Source organism: Schistocerca nitens, chromosome 11, assembly GCF_023898315.1.
Source record: "Schistocerca nitens isolate TAMUIC-IGC-003100 chromosome 11, iqSchNite1.1, whole genome shotgun sequence".
Taxonomy (NCBI): Eukaryota; Metazoa; Arthropoda; class Insecta; order Orthoptera; family Acrididae; genus Schistocerca; species Schistocerca nitens.
The window spans coordinates 20,192,105-20,204,626 of NC_064624.1; the positions used below are offsets into that span (position 1 = coordinate 20,192,105).

The 12,522-nt window shown below is 44.4% G+C and overlaps 1 protein-coding gene across 1 annotated transcript in view; it reads left to right on the forward strand.

Moving 5' to 3' along the window:
• Positions 1–3,632: 3,632 nt before the first annotated feature.
• The window catches only part of LOC126212880 (uncharacterized), an 86,475-nt gene continuing 77,585 nt past the window's right edge, over positions 3,633–12,522 (forward strand). The window contains exon 1 of the mRNA XM_049940381.1: positions 3,633–3,818. Coding sequence (XP_049796338.1) covers positions 3,653–3,818 — 166 coding nt within the window. The 5' untranslated portion in view covers positions 3,633–3,652. The remainder of the gene's footprint in view (positions 3,819–12,522) is intronic.

Below are 12,522 nucleotides of genomic sequence, written 5' to 3' on the forward strand. Positions count from 1 at the left end.
AAAAAGAGTACTGAGACATCCTCAGTCAGCGATTTGGCTCGCAATCCACAGTCATCCTGTGCTACAGTGCCTCACTGCAGTCTGTTATCGAATGAACGAGCCTACTGAATAGGTGTCTAGATACGTGAATGGTACGAAAATTTCTTAATAACAGAACCCCTTACATTGTACTCGGCAGCGAGTGTTCATGAGAGACAGAGGTATCGCCAGGAGTGCCACAGAACATAATCTGACAGACACGGTGAGCTGATGATGTTGTGGTATACGGGGAGGTGTGATTGTTGATTCACTGTAGGAGGGTACAAGATGAGTTAAACAAAATTCCCAGTTGGTAAGATGAATGGTGGTTAGCTCTAAATGTAGAAATATTCGAATACAGCATTATCATTGCGCTGCTTGACACACTCACGTCCATGAAATATCTATGTGTAACGTTGCAAAGCGATCTGAAATGAAATGAGCATTTAAGGGTGCAGCAGAGAAGGTGAATGCTCGACTTCGAGTGGGAGAATTTTAAACAAGAACGGTTCATCTGTAGAAGACAGAATATAGGACACTAGTACAACGCATTATTGAGTGTTGTTGGAGTGCTTTGGATCCACACAACGTCGAAGCAATTGAACTGTGCAGCCACAGTTGTTCTGCATTCGAACAACATGCTAGTGTTGTGCAAGTGGTTTCCCCTGTAGGGAAGACGATGTTATTTTCTAGGAAAACTATTCAGGAAATTTAGAGAAACCGACATTCGAAGCTGACCGCAGTACGATTTCACTGGCGTCAACGTTCATTTCGCGTAAGGAGCACTAAACAGAGAAATTAGGGTGTCTGTGGAAGCATCGTGAAGAAATGGGATCTACAGAAGATAAGATCCAACAAAGAACATATTACAGAAATCCTGTCACTTGAGTTTCTAAACACATTACGAGACAAAGACCGACCTGATACTGTCAACGGCTAGTGGAATATGCTGAAAGAAGGAATCATTAAAGCAGGACATCAAGATGCAAGGAGATTTACCGAAGGTTAAATAATGAACTGCGAAGAGAAACAGAGCACGCTAGGAAAAATTGGCTAAAAGAGGAATGTGATGTAATTGGACAGGAAGGGAAGATACGGCTTACTATGCAACAGAATAAAGACTATGACATGGGATCAAAACAGGAAGTGCTACTATGGAAATTTTGAGTAAAGACGAAGAGGTAGTGTACAAAGATCTTGACGATGTCCTCCATTGATAGCAAGAATATCTAAAAAGCTATATGACACAGATCGCAAACCAGAAACTCTGGAACTTGAATTACTCAACAGTGTAAGTGATGACGAGAAAGGACCGACCATCATAATGGAAGAAGTAAAGTCTGCCATAGCTGCAATGAAAAATGGCAAAGCAATAGGTACAGATACGATACCGGGATAAATATTAAAATGCTTGAACCAAGATGGAATAAGAGAAATGTTGAAGTTATTTAATAAAACATATCGCAGTGGAGAATCGCCTGAGAACTTCCTGACAATAGTAATGAATCCATTACAAAAAAAAACAAGGAACCAAGAAATGCAGTGAGCACAGGACAATCCGCTTCGTTTCACATGCAGCCAAAGTGATGTTAAGAATAATTAATAAGAGACTTGAAAAAGTAATGGAGGAGAATCTTGGCGAGGAGCAGTTTGGCTTCAGACGGAATACGGGCACTAGAGATGCAATAGGGCTCCTACGAATCGTGGGAGAAAGGTTTATTGAAAAAGGAAGAGACCTCTATATGTGCTTCATCGATCTAGAAAAAGCATTTGACAATGTGACATAGGACAAGCCTATAATGAGGGAAAAGAGAGTGGACTGGAAAAGCAGAAGGTTTGTAAACTCATTATAACTGAATCAATGAGCTTCAGTTAAAGAGAGGGGGGAGTGTACAAACTCGATTAGACTAGGAAAAGGAGTAAGACAAGGATGCTGTCTATCACCTACCCTTTTCAGCCTGTACTTGGAAAATATGCACATTAGATGACAAAGGAGTAGAAAGTGGAGGAAGAAGAGTAAAGTGTTTGAGGTTTGCTTCTGGCCACAGGGGAAAAAGAATTACAGGATTTAGTGGATACCATTGAAGCTAACAGAAATAATTATGGAGTTAAAATTAACACAAAGAAACAAAAGTATTGGCACTAGGAGTAAATAAAGAAATAAAAATTATGCTGAATGGAGAAATATTACAACAGGTGCAAAATTTTAAGTATCTTGGAAGGAGGATAGACATACCAACTGGACATACAGCATAGAAATTAAAACAAGGATAGCAATGGTAAAACAGGCATTTTATAAGAAAAGGAGAATTTTCTGCACCAGTCTGGACAGAGAACTGAGGAAAAGACTCATAAAATGTTTTGTATGGAGTGTTCTTCTGTTTGGCCCTGAAACATGGACTTTGAGGAAGAAAGAGAGAGAAAGGCTCGAGGCTTTTGAGATGTAGACATGTCGGAGTACGGAAAGAATAAGTTGGATAGACAGAACAAAAAATTAAGAGGTACTGAGAAGAGTTGGAGAGAAAAGACAGTTACTAGATGTAATAAAAAGAAGAAAATGAAATGGAATTGGGCAAATATTAATAAAGGATGACGGACTGTTAAAAGCAGTTTTAGAAGGTTATGTAGTAGGGAAAAGGAAGCGAGGAAGGAGGAGATTTCAGATACTGGATGACGTGATGGATGGTACAAGGTACAGCAGCCTTAAGAAGGAAGCAATGGATCGCAGAAAATGGAGAGGCAAAGGACCTGCTAATATAGCAGAAAACTGATGATGATGGAGGCATAAAGAGAGTCGCTTTTCCCTCGCTGTATTTACGAGCGTAACAGGAAAGAAAATGACTAGTGATGGTGCAAAACAACTTCCGCCATGCACCATATTGTGACTTATGGCGTATGCGTGGAGATGTAGACGTACATCTACATCTGCAGCAGTACTCCACATGCCACATGACGGTGTGTGGCGGAGGGTGCTTCTAGCACCACCGAGTGACAGTCTCCTTAGTGGACTTGTCGCATCGTCTAGGTGTTCTGCAAGCAAAACACAGTCTTTGGCTCGTCTTCCCTACATGATTTTCTATTTGATAGTTCCTATTTAAGTTGGCCCTAATCGTAACCTCTTGGCATTTAGCTGAAATGGCACCCTTTGGACTTGTGTGACTCATCGAGTAAAACAAATATAAAGGGTTCCTTCTAGTCCTCCTGTGGATGACATAACACTTTTCATTATTTAGAATCAACTGACACTTTACGTACCACATCGATACCTTCTGAAAAATCATTTTGCAATGGGTTTTGCGCCTCTGATGACTTTACTACATCGTAAAAGACAGCATCATCTGCGAACAATGGCTGCTCAGATTGCCTCCTAAATCGTTTTTATAGATTAGGAACAGCAGGACGCCTACAACACTTCCGTGCGGAAGCCTAGATATCACTTTTATTTTACTCGACGACTTTTGTGAGTTGCTACTAAGCAAACGGGACTACGGCTGTGATCCGGATGAGAGAAGCCACGCTTCCTGTGGTTTGGCCGTCCTGCGGCAGACTTCCGCTGCGCTTGTCCTCATATCGAGCCCGCGCTCCCTGCTGACGCGCACTGCTTCTGCCTGCTCCCCAGTGTCGACAGCAGACAATGCAGCCGGCGGTGGTCGTAGCCTCCCTCGCGGCTCTGTTGGCATCAGACGGGACGGTGCTGGACTGCGTCTGCACCCACCTCCGCCACGTCACTGCCTCTGGCAGCATCTGGGGAGCGAGTGCCGGTGAACGCTACATCTGGTTCCACTACTGTGAATATCCCGGTAAGTGCTTTCTCGTGCAGCACAGATCGGCAAGACGTTATGTACAGTGCAGTTTTCACACACTGGCAGGCGGCTCGGCCTACACATGCTGTTATCAAAGATTATACGTTTTCTCCCTGACAGTTTATTAGGGGCAAACTGCATTTCGTTCTCAACATTTTCGGTCAATGAACTTTGTAACATCTCATTCCGAGTGACAAGATGTACGATTTCGAAAGACGGTAAATTAACCATCTATATTTCCTAATTGAGTCCAAAACTTTTTCCATATGTGTGAGAATACACGGAAGTAAGATGTTGCCAAATATAATGAGTTCATTTTGTAAAACCAAAACACTTTCGTGCAGAGGTTCCGACGTGCCTGATCATTATCGCACTCTTTACGTATTTTCTGTAGTTATGTATTCTACAAATAATTATGGAGATTGACATTACAATAATAAACAATTCAGAATGAGTATAGCGATGTCAAACGGCTCTTAACTATTTAACGTACAGGGATACATCGACTTGCCCCCCTTCTTGCAGCGGTGTACCGTAGGTCTCTAGAAGAGCGTAGCGTTCCAAAGGATTGGAAAAGGGCACAGGTCATCCCCGTTTTCAAGAAGGGACGTCGAACAGATGTGCAGAACTATAGACCTATATCTCTAACGTAGATCAGTTGTAGAATTTTGGAACACGTATTATGTTCGAGTATAATGACTTTTCTGGAGACTAGAAATCTACTCTGTAGGAATCAGCATGGGTTTCGAAAAAGACGATCATGTGAAACCCAGCTCGCGCTATTCGTCCACGAGACTCAGAGGGCCATAGACACGGGTTCACAGGTAGATGCCGTGTTTCTTGACTTCCGCAAGGCGTTCGATACAGTTCCCCACAGTCGTTTAATGAACAAAGTACGAGCATATGGACTATCAGACCAATTGTGTGATTGGATTGAGGAGTTCCTAGATAACAGGACGCAGCATGTTATTCTCAATGGAGAGAAGTCTTCCGAAGTAAGAGTGATTTCAGGTGTGCCGCAGGGGAGTGTCATAGGCCCGTTGCTATTCACAATATACATAAATGACCTGGTGGATGACATCGGAAGTTCACTGAGGCTTTTTGCAGATGATGCTGTGGTGTATCGAGAGGTTGTAACAATGGAAAATTGTACTGAAATGCAGAAGGATCTGCAGCGAATTGACGCATGGTGCAGGGAATGGCAATTGAATCTCAATGTAGACAAGTGTAATGTGCTGCGAATACACAGAAAGATAGATCCTTTATCATTTAGCTACAAAATAGCAGGTCAGCAACTGGAAGCAGTTAATACCGTAAATTATCTGGGAGTACGCATTAGGAATGATTTAAAATGGAATGATCATATAATGTTGATCGTCGGTAAAGCAGATGCCAGACTGAGATTCATTGGAAGAATCCTAAGGAAATGCAATCCGAAAACAAAGGAAGTAGGTTACAGTACGCTTGTTCGCCCACTGCTTGAATACTGCTCAGCAGTGTGGAATCCGTACCAGATAGGTTTGATACAAGACATAGAGAAGATCCAACGGAGAGCAGCGCGCTTCGTTACAGGATCATTTGGTAATCGCGAAAGCGTTACAGAGATGATAGATAAACTCCAGTGGAAGACTCTGCAGGAGAGACGCTCAGTAGCTCGGTACGGGCTTTTGTCAAAGTTTCGAGAACATACCTTCACCAAAGAGTCAAGCAGTATATTGCTCCCTCCTACGTATATCTCGCGAAGAGACCATGAGGATAAAATCAGAGAGATTAGAGCCCACACAGAGGCATACCGACAATCCTTCTTTCCACGAACAATACGAGACTGAAATAGAAGGGAGAACCGATAGAGGTACTGAAGGTACCCTCCACCACACACCGCCTGGTGGCTTGCGGAGTATGGATGTAGATGTAGATGTGGATGTAGACAAGAAAGAGAATGAAATACAAACTGAGCACAAAATTTCAATCGTTGCGCAAACACAGTCAAGAGTGGAGAGTTCCGAGAAGGGAAAATGGCGGACGGCATTCTGCGCGTCGGAAATTAACAGTCGCCTGCGTCGGCTGATGCCTGAAGTGATTGGGACGGATTTCGCTACCCTCGCCGCAATGTACATCTTCCCTTTCCGAATAATTTAATTTTCTAAATTAAGTAAAATATTTATGTAGCTCTAAAATTACATTACAATGAGCCTGAGAAAGTTCGTGGGACTGAATCACCTGTAGACGCACGCAGAAAGTCCATCCTCCTTTTCTTTTTCGTGAAGGATCAATGACTCTGTCGTTGAAATCTGGAGATCTGTGAATTTTCTCCTTTTCAATGGAAAGCATGGCAAGAGCAGACAGCCTATCTTCATCTATCGTACTTCTAAGAAACTGTTTGATGTGCGACAGAGTGCGGAAACACCTCTCTGCCTCACACGTCCTCATGGGATAGCAGCCGCTAATTTCAGCAGATTCATGACGTCTCCAAAAGGTCCCTCCAGATTATTTTCAACGACAAACTTTATGAGGGCTACTGCGCTTTTCTTTTCTTGAAAATTATTTCCAGAACAAATGGTCTGTAGTTCTGTTTTTAACTCAGCTTTACTTCAAAAATGGAAAGGACTGCGCAACAGCAGAAAGAATTTGTTCAGGACACTTATTTTACAGTGAAGGGAAGAAGTGCTGGTTAAGTAAATTGGAGGCCAACAAGTGGCTGCAGAATTTAAGCCTCTGACTGCTCTGTGATATCATCGAGTTTTAGGCTTAGACCATATGTTTGATTCACAACTGATTGCTGGCGTCTTCAATGTGTTTAACATTCTTGAAGGGCCTCTTTATGCTAGTGAACTGTGAGGACTTTTTTCGATTTAATCCGTCATGGTTGATACATGAAGGATTCTTCGTTTCACAGTTGCATATGGAACAGCCAATTTTCGTGCTGAGTGACGGAAAGATATTGCTACCTCTGCAGTAGTTCTGAAAACAGTTTTATTTGTTTGTTTTGACTTGTAGCTTGGGCAAGAATTAAGTTCAGTCAGCGTTCACAACAATGCACATAATACACGAAATTATGCTCCTCTCTTACACTTGTTTGGATTTTTGTATGACAGTCACGCATGACGCAGGCTCCATCATAAATTTGAGATTTTACGTTTTCTTTCGTTTCTTGGACAACATCGGCGAGTACATCTTTAATTGAATCAGCCAAGGAGGAAGCACTGATACGCGATTGATTTGAACATATGCAAAGACCTTCAACTGAGTCCTCAGTAGATAACAGAAAACGAAATACTACAAACAACTGAAATTTAGAACGTACTTCAGATGTTTCATCTGCTGTTACAGACACAAAATCTGTCTTAGGTATTTCTGAATTACTTTCGTCCTGACACACACGTAACTTACAGCCTAGTAAATTCTTTTGTATACCACTGGATGCACCTAAAAGACAGCAACATTGTTAAACGTGCTCTTGCACATCCGCAGCTAAAGCGGAAGTGAAATTTACCCGCTTTCTGAATATTCTAGGATTGTTACATTCTACTGCTTCATCATGTACACGTAACGAAGGTTCAGACTCACTGCATAAGTTAATACAGCCAGTTATCTTGGAAAGAACATTGCGATTTTCTCTTATATTGCAGTTCTGTCTTTCTGTATTTTGCCTGAAAGCTAAGGTGTTGCTTAATTTCTGCTTTTCCAGCGACTGATAAACCTAAATAAGCTTTCTTATGTCCATTAGATTCCTCACGCTTCTTAAGCTTCTCCGTTAGATGACTTACAAGAAACCTGTTGAGTGCCAGTTCGCAAGAGCAACCTTTAGTTAGGCTTCTTTGAAAGTGAAAATTACGTCAGGAAAAATATTAACTAGTAATGACTCAGCACGTCCACAGAAAACGAGAGTCCAGGAGGTGCGGAGATGAACCTTCTATGGGATGCATTATTACACTTCACAAAATGGACATTGTCGACATTCAAGAAATATTCGAAACAAACCATTAACTTGGACGATGAAAACCGAATAAAAATGGCTCGTCTCAATGATAACAAAGGTTAGCACCATCAAGATCAAAAGCGAGCTGCTTGGGAGTTACAAACCGTGTAAAACGTTCAGCTAGGTGTCCACTCTTAAGGAATGCATATAGAAATCACATTGGTGTAACAGGGTGACGGCAACTGATGGAATGTGATGGCATGCAACCGAATGCGAAACAGCCTGTCGTGGAGCTAATCGTAAAACTGACTGTCCTTTAAGGAGTTGCTGCAGATAGTGCGGTAATATGTTTAATACGCACAGAAAAGACAAACATCTGGAGGCTGAATTCATTTGGTGGTTCCAGGTGGTATGAACTGCAATGTCTGACACTTTCAAATGGTTCAAACGGCTCTGACCACTATAGGACTTAACTTCTGAGGTCCTCAGTCTCCTAGAACTTAGAACTACTTAAACCTAACTAACCTAAGGCCATCACACACATCCATGCCTAAGGCAGGATTCGAACCTGCGAGCGTAGCGGTTGCGCAGCTCCAGACTGTAGCGCCTAGAACCGCTCGGCCACTTCAACCGGCTCTGACACTTTCCAGAAGCGATAGTTTGTTCTTTAGGAGTATGATTCTCATACGCAGACTAGGAATCAAACAAAAGCAACTCATTCAGACGAGCTATTGGCCAAAAGCAGTGTTCATACCATAGCTGTAGTTCTCTCACACCCGTTCTCCCGCTCTTGCTGTGATATAAATATTCCCTATTGCCCTTGCCAAAATCACACACACGAGAAAGAATCAAAGGACGCAGAGCAATAAATAGCGTTCCAGCCAATTTACCATCCGGTTAATCAGTCGGCATAACTGTATACCAATGCGTCAAGGAATTGATATCAGATGATCTTGATAGATCTCTCTAGGTACCTCAAATTTCCAGGGTCCCTTTCACGTACGTTTCCTCTTCGAGTGCCGATTGGCTGCAGTTGAAAAGAAATTCATCACTGAACAATGGGATAAGTTTGTTTATCTCCTCTACAAATTTTTGGGCCGACTCCGTAGTTTGCTGTGCATCGTCAAGTTGACGCTTTGTTTGAAATTTTATTATCTCATGTCTTCCACTTCTGTGGCACTGTTTGACGTTATGCAAGCATCCACTGCTCCTCTTGAAATCACTATAATGTACTTCGCGCGCAATTTGATGTAGATAACGTAGTGTGTCACTAGCATGTACATCCCGTAAATTGCATCGAGCATCCTTGAAACGTGCAAACATCAGTTTTTGCGATAAGTGCGCCTTGTCCTGCATTGAATGTCCGTAGTTTTTCTTACGCACTAACGGTCGTATTTCTGCGGACTTGTTCAAAATGTTCGTAACTGCTGTTTTGTTACGCTGTGTGTCACTTTCCAAGTACGCAATTATGTTTAGCACCCGCTCATTGGACAACGATTGTCCTTCACTACGTTTCACTGGAGACGGGAATTGCGGCTCCCTGTCCGACAACGACGATGAACTACACCACACCTGTTTCAGTACCACTTTCTATTGCTATGCACGTGTCGTCATCACTGCACTCCTCTCGTGCATTGTTCGCACGGCACCAAGCATTCCACTGACTCATCTTGCAGAAAGGCTAATCTTTCATCCGCGACTTTTTTCTCTCCCAGCGAAATTTCTTGGGTTCCTTTCTGACGAAATCTCAACTTCGGCTAGTGTTATTGAAGACATAATGGAATGTTTGCTTTGTTTACCGTTGCCATTGCTCTTCTTTGTATCACCACCAGTAGCACTGCGGCACTGTCGTGAGTTACTCGTCGACCAATCAGTCCAACTACGCTCTGCAGCCTCGTGCTGTGAACAGCATTCGATACCTCCAGTCCCGCCCCCTGTTGGCATTAGCAGCCAGTGTTGGGTTAGGAATGTCCGCCTCCGTAGCGTAGCGGTACCGTTACCGCCTACCACCCTGGGGGCCCGGATTCGATTCCCGGCAGGGGACTGGGTGTTGTGTGTCCATTTTCATCATCATTGACAAGCAAGTCACCGGTGTGGCGTCACCTTAAAGGGACTTGCAATACGGCGGCCGAAAATCCCAGCCAACAACGCCATACAATCACTTCCATGGTAGGCAATATATGGGGCGTCGAATGCCGTTAGATCTGACATGCCAGTACATGTCAAGGTAGTATCTTTACCCTTAGCTAACTGCAAACACGGAAAACAAAATGAGTTATTGGTAGCAGTGAAGCAGGAAATCCAAATGTTCCTTTTACATACATTTACATTAAAGGAGCTGCAGAATGCCTTTGTTTCACAGTTCCCTTCGAAGCTTTAAGGTGTGTCATCTAGAGAAATGTATTACCGAAATTACATTACTCTAATTTTTTTTTCTTTTTTTTTGTGTGCTGCGATTTTTCTCCGCCAGTGTATTACTGGCGAGCTATCCCATCGCTCGTCTCTGCTGGAGGAAAGCCAATAAAACTTACTCGCAGAGGTTCAGGGGACAAAGTGAACCTTAGCAGTCCCCGAGTAATGCTTTCAGAAACACGCTTGGTATCTGAACAACGTAAAAGTTTATCAAACGATAGAAACTGAAGATGCAGATAAAACGATCTCATACGGAGGCAGAATCGAAGGGCGATTATTTAGTCACATACATTTGTAATTTGCACATCCAGCTCTTTTCCAGGGCTTATAGGGTTTCCGGGCCTGTAGAGGCTCCAGGTTGTGGCTGGAGAACGGCCGGAGAACGCGAGCGGCCCTCCGGCGCGAGTCGTCCAGTGCGGGGGTGCGGGCCGTGGGGAGCCGCCCTGCCTGCAGCCGGCCACGCAGGCCGGGGGGTGCGTGGAGGGGGCGCGCCAGCCGGCCGTAGCTCGCTCAGTGATGTAAGGAGCAGTTTCTTTTCGTTACAGAGTTTGTCAGGGAAAGTCCCTCAGTCACTGGCCGTAACTGTGGTGTTATTGCAGTACGGGAAGCTTCAAGTTTCGCTGCTCAGTTGACGGGGGCAGGCACTCGCGAGAATATACGAGAAACACAAGAATACGTCGCAGGTTACGTAGCGCGCCAAGTGAGTCAGTCGGCTCTCAGACACGACGAGGCCGAGGTCTCCGTGTTGGGTCAGGAGCGTGGACTTCTCCACTGTACGAGTCAATTACGTTTTTGGTATCAGGTGTGTATTACTCGAACGTTCACAGTGGTTAATTACAATAGACGTACGCTATTGGCATCCCGATTTTTCGGTTAAGTAGTAGCCGCACGCAGTCCCATCACAAGCGGCTTTATGTTTACAGCCCAGTAGTCACACCGACTGCGAGGGACGTCATCAGAATTAGCAGGCTCACTGGACAGGTACGAAACTTTTAGAATGCTTGCTGGCGAGGTTAGCTCACCGGCGAGGTAACCTCATCTTGACTCCCTCAGCGAAGCGGATCTGTCGGGTGTAGCTGCGCGGGCCATCCGTCGTTTCCCTACAGTGACGTTACGCTTTCTTCTTTCCCTTTGCTTCATTTTGCAGTCTAACTCACTGCGGATTTTATCACGCATTTGCTCAAAAAGACTTGAGTCGCCCTCGTCCGTTGTTGTTTCGTCCTTCGTGAGCAGGCAGAATACCTTTTGTGTGTCCAGAGACTCTGCCGTGAACTTTTTGGCAGATGAAAACTGATCAGCACTTTTTAGTGCAGAGCCACTCTCTGGCACTCAGTGCCTTCATTGCTGCTTCACTTGCGGCGAGGAACCGTTTGCCAACCGCACTAGCACATCGGTCGACAATTTCAGTTCGATTATTTCTAAAATGATCTCAATATTAGATGAGCACTTCGCTATACATTTGTTTTCTCCCTGTTTAGTAATAGCTGAACGTTCCCACACAAGTACAAAGGAACAAAAGTGCATGTACTGCTTCGGAAGTGTAGAGAACAACGAACGACAGCGCGTCTGCTACTTACCTAATGAGATACCCTGGGTAAAAACGGCCACAACTAAGGGTAAAATACCGTTCAGAGGCGTATTCCAGCGATTAGAGCGAAAAAAGAGTGGTATGCCGATTACATCAATGAGAATTGCAGCTTTTCTGGCTGCGGTTGTTGTGACTTTGATGCAATCCTTGGCAGGTAGACTGTGAAGAGATTGGCTAACTGTGTGGCGCTCCAGGAGATGAGAGTACAGAATGTCTGGAGTCACCGTTGACGGCCCATCCTGGACTGGAGCTCTGGAGTCACCAGGAGAGGCTCCCGCCGCCTGCCGCTGCAGTGAGGGGCGCCGTCTGGAGCGGCCTGGAGCCTGCAGTCCAGCTGCCTCTCGTCCAGCCTGGAGTCTCCTGTCCAGCCCCGCACTGCCAGCTCCGATACCAACGTAAAACTGTCCCTCCCCTGGCGTTCTCCGAAGATTTATGAGCACGGGTCCATATGTCTTATTCCCAATCTCGCCAATCAAATCATTTAACGATAAGTGTATTTTTGACTTGAATAATACTGTCTGCGCGTAGCTAGTAACATCCCACGTTCCCATTGTAGCCGTGCAGAGCAGCATGGCTGACGTGCGGCCTCGAATTATTTTCTGGAAAGGATATCGAAAATGTTGCAAGCGAACTGTCTCAAAGACTCAGAAATGTAACAGCTGCGACCCATGTAACCAATTACGTGTTGTATACCGAGTGGCTCCCCGTGAGATGGGCGAGAATGAGAACGAAGAATGCAACGTGCCACCCTCCACTCTGCTCGGGTCCTCGATGCACGGATC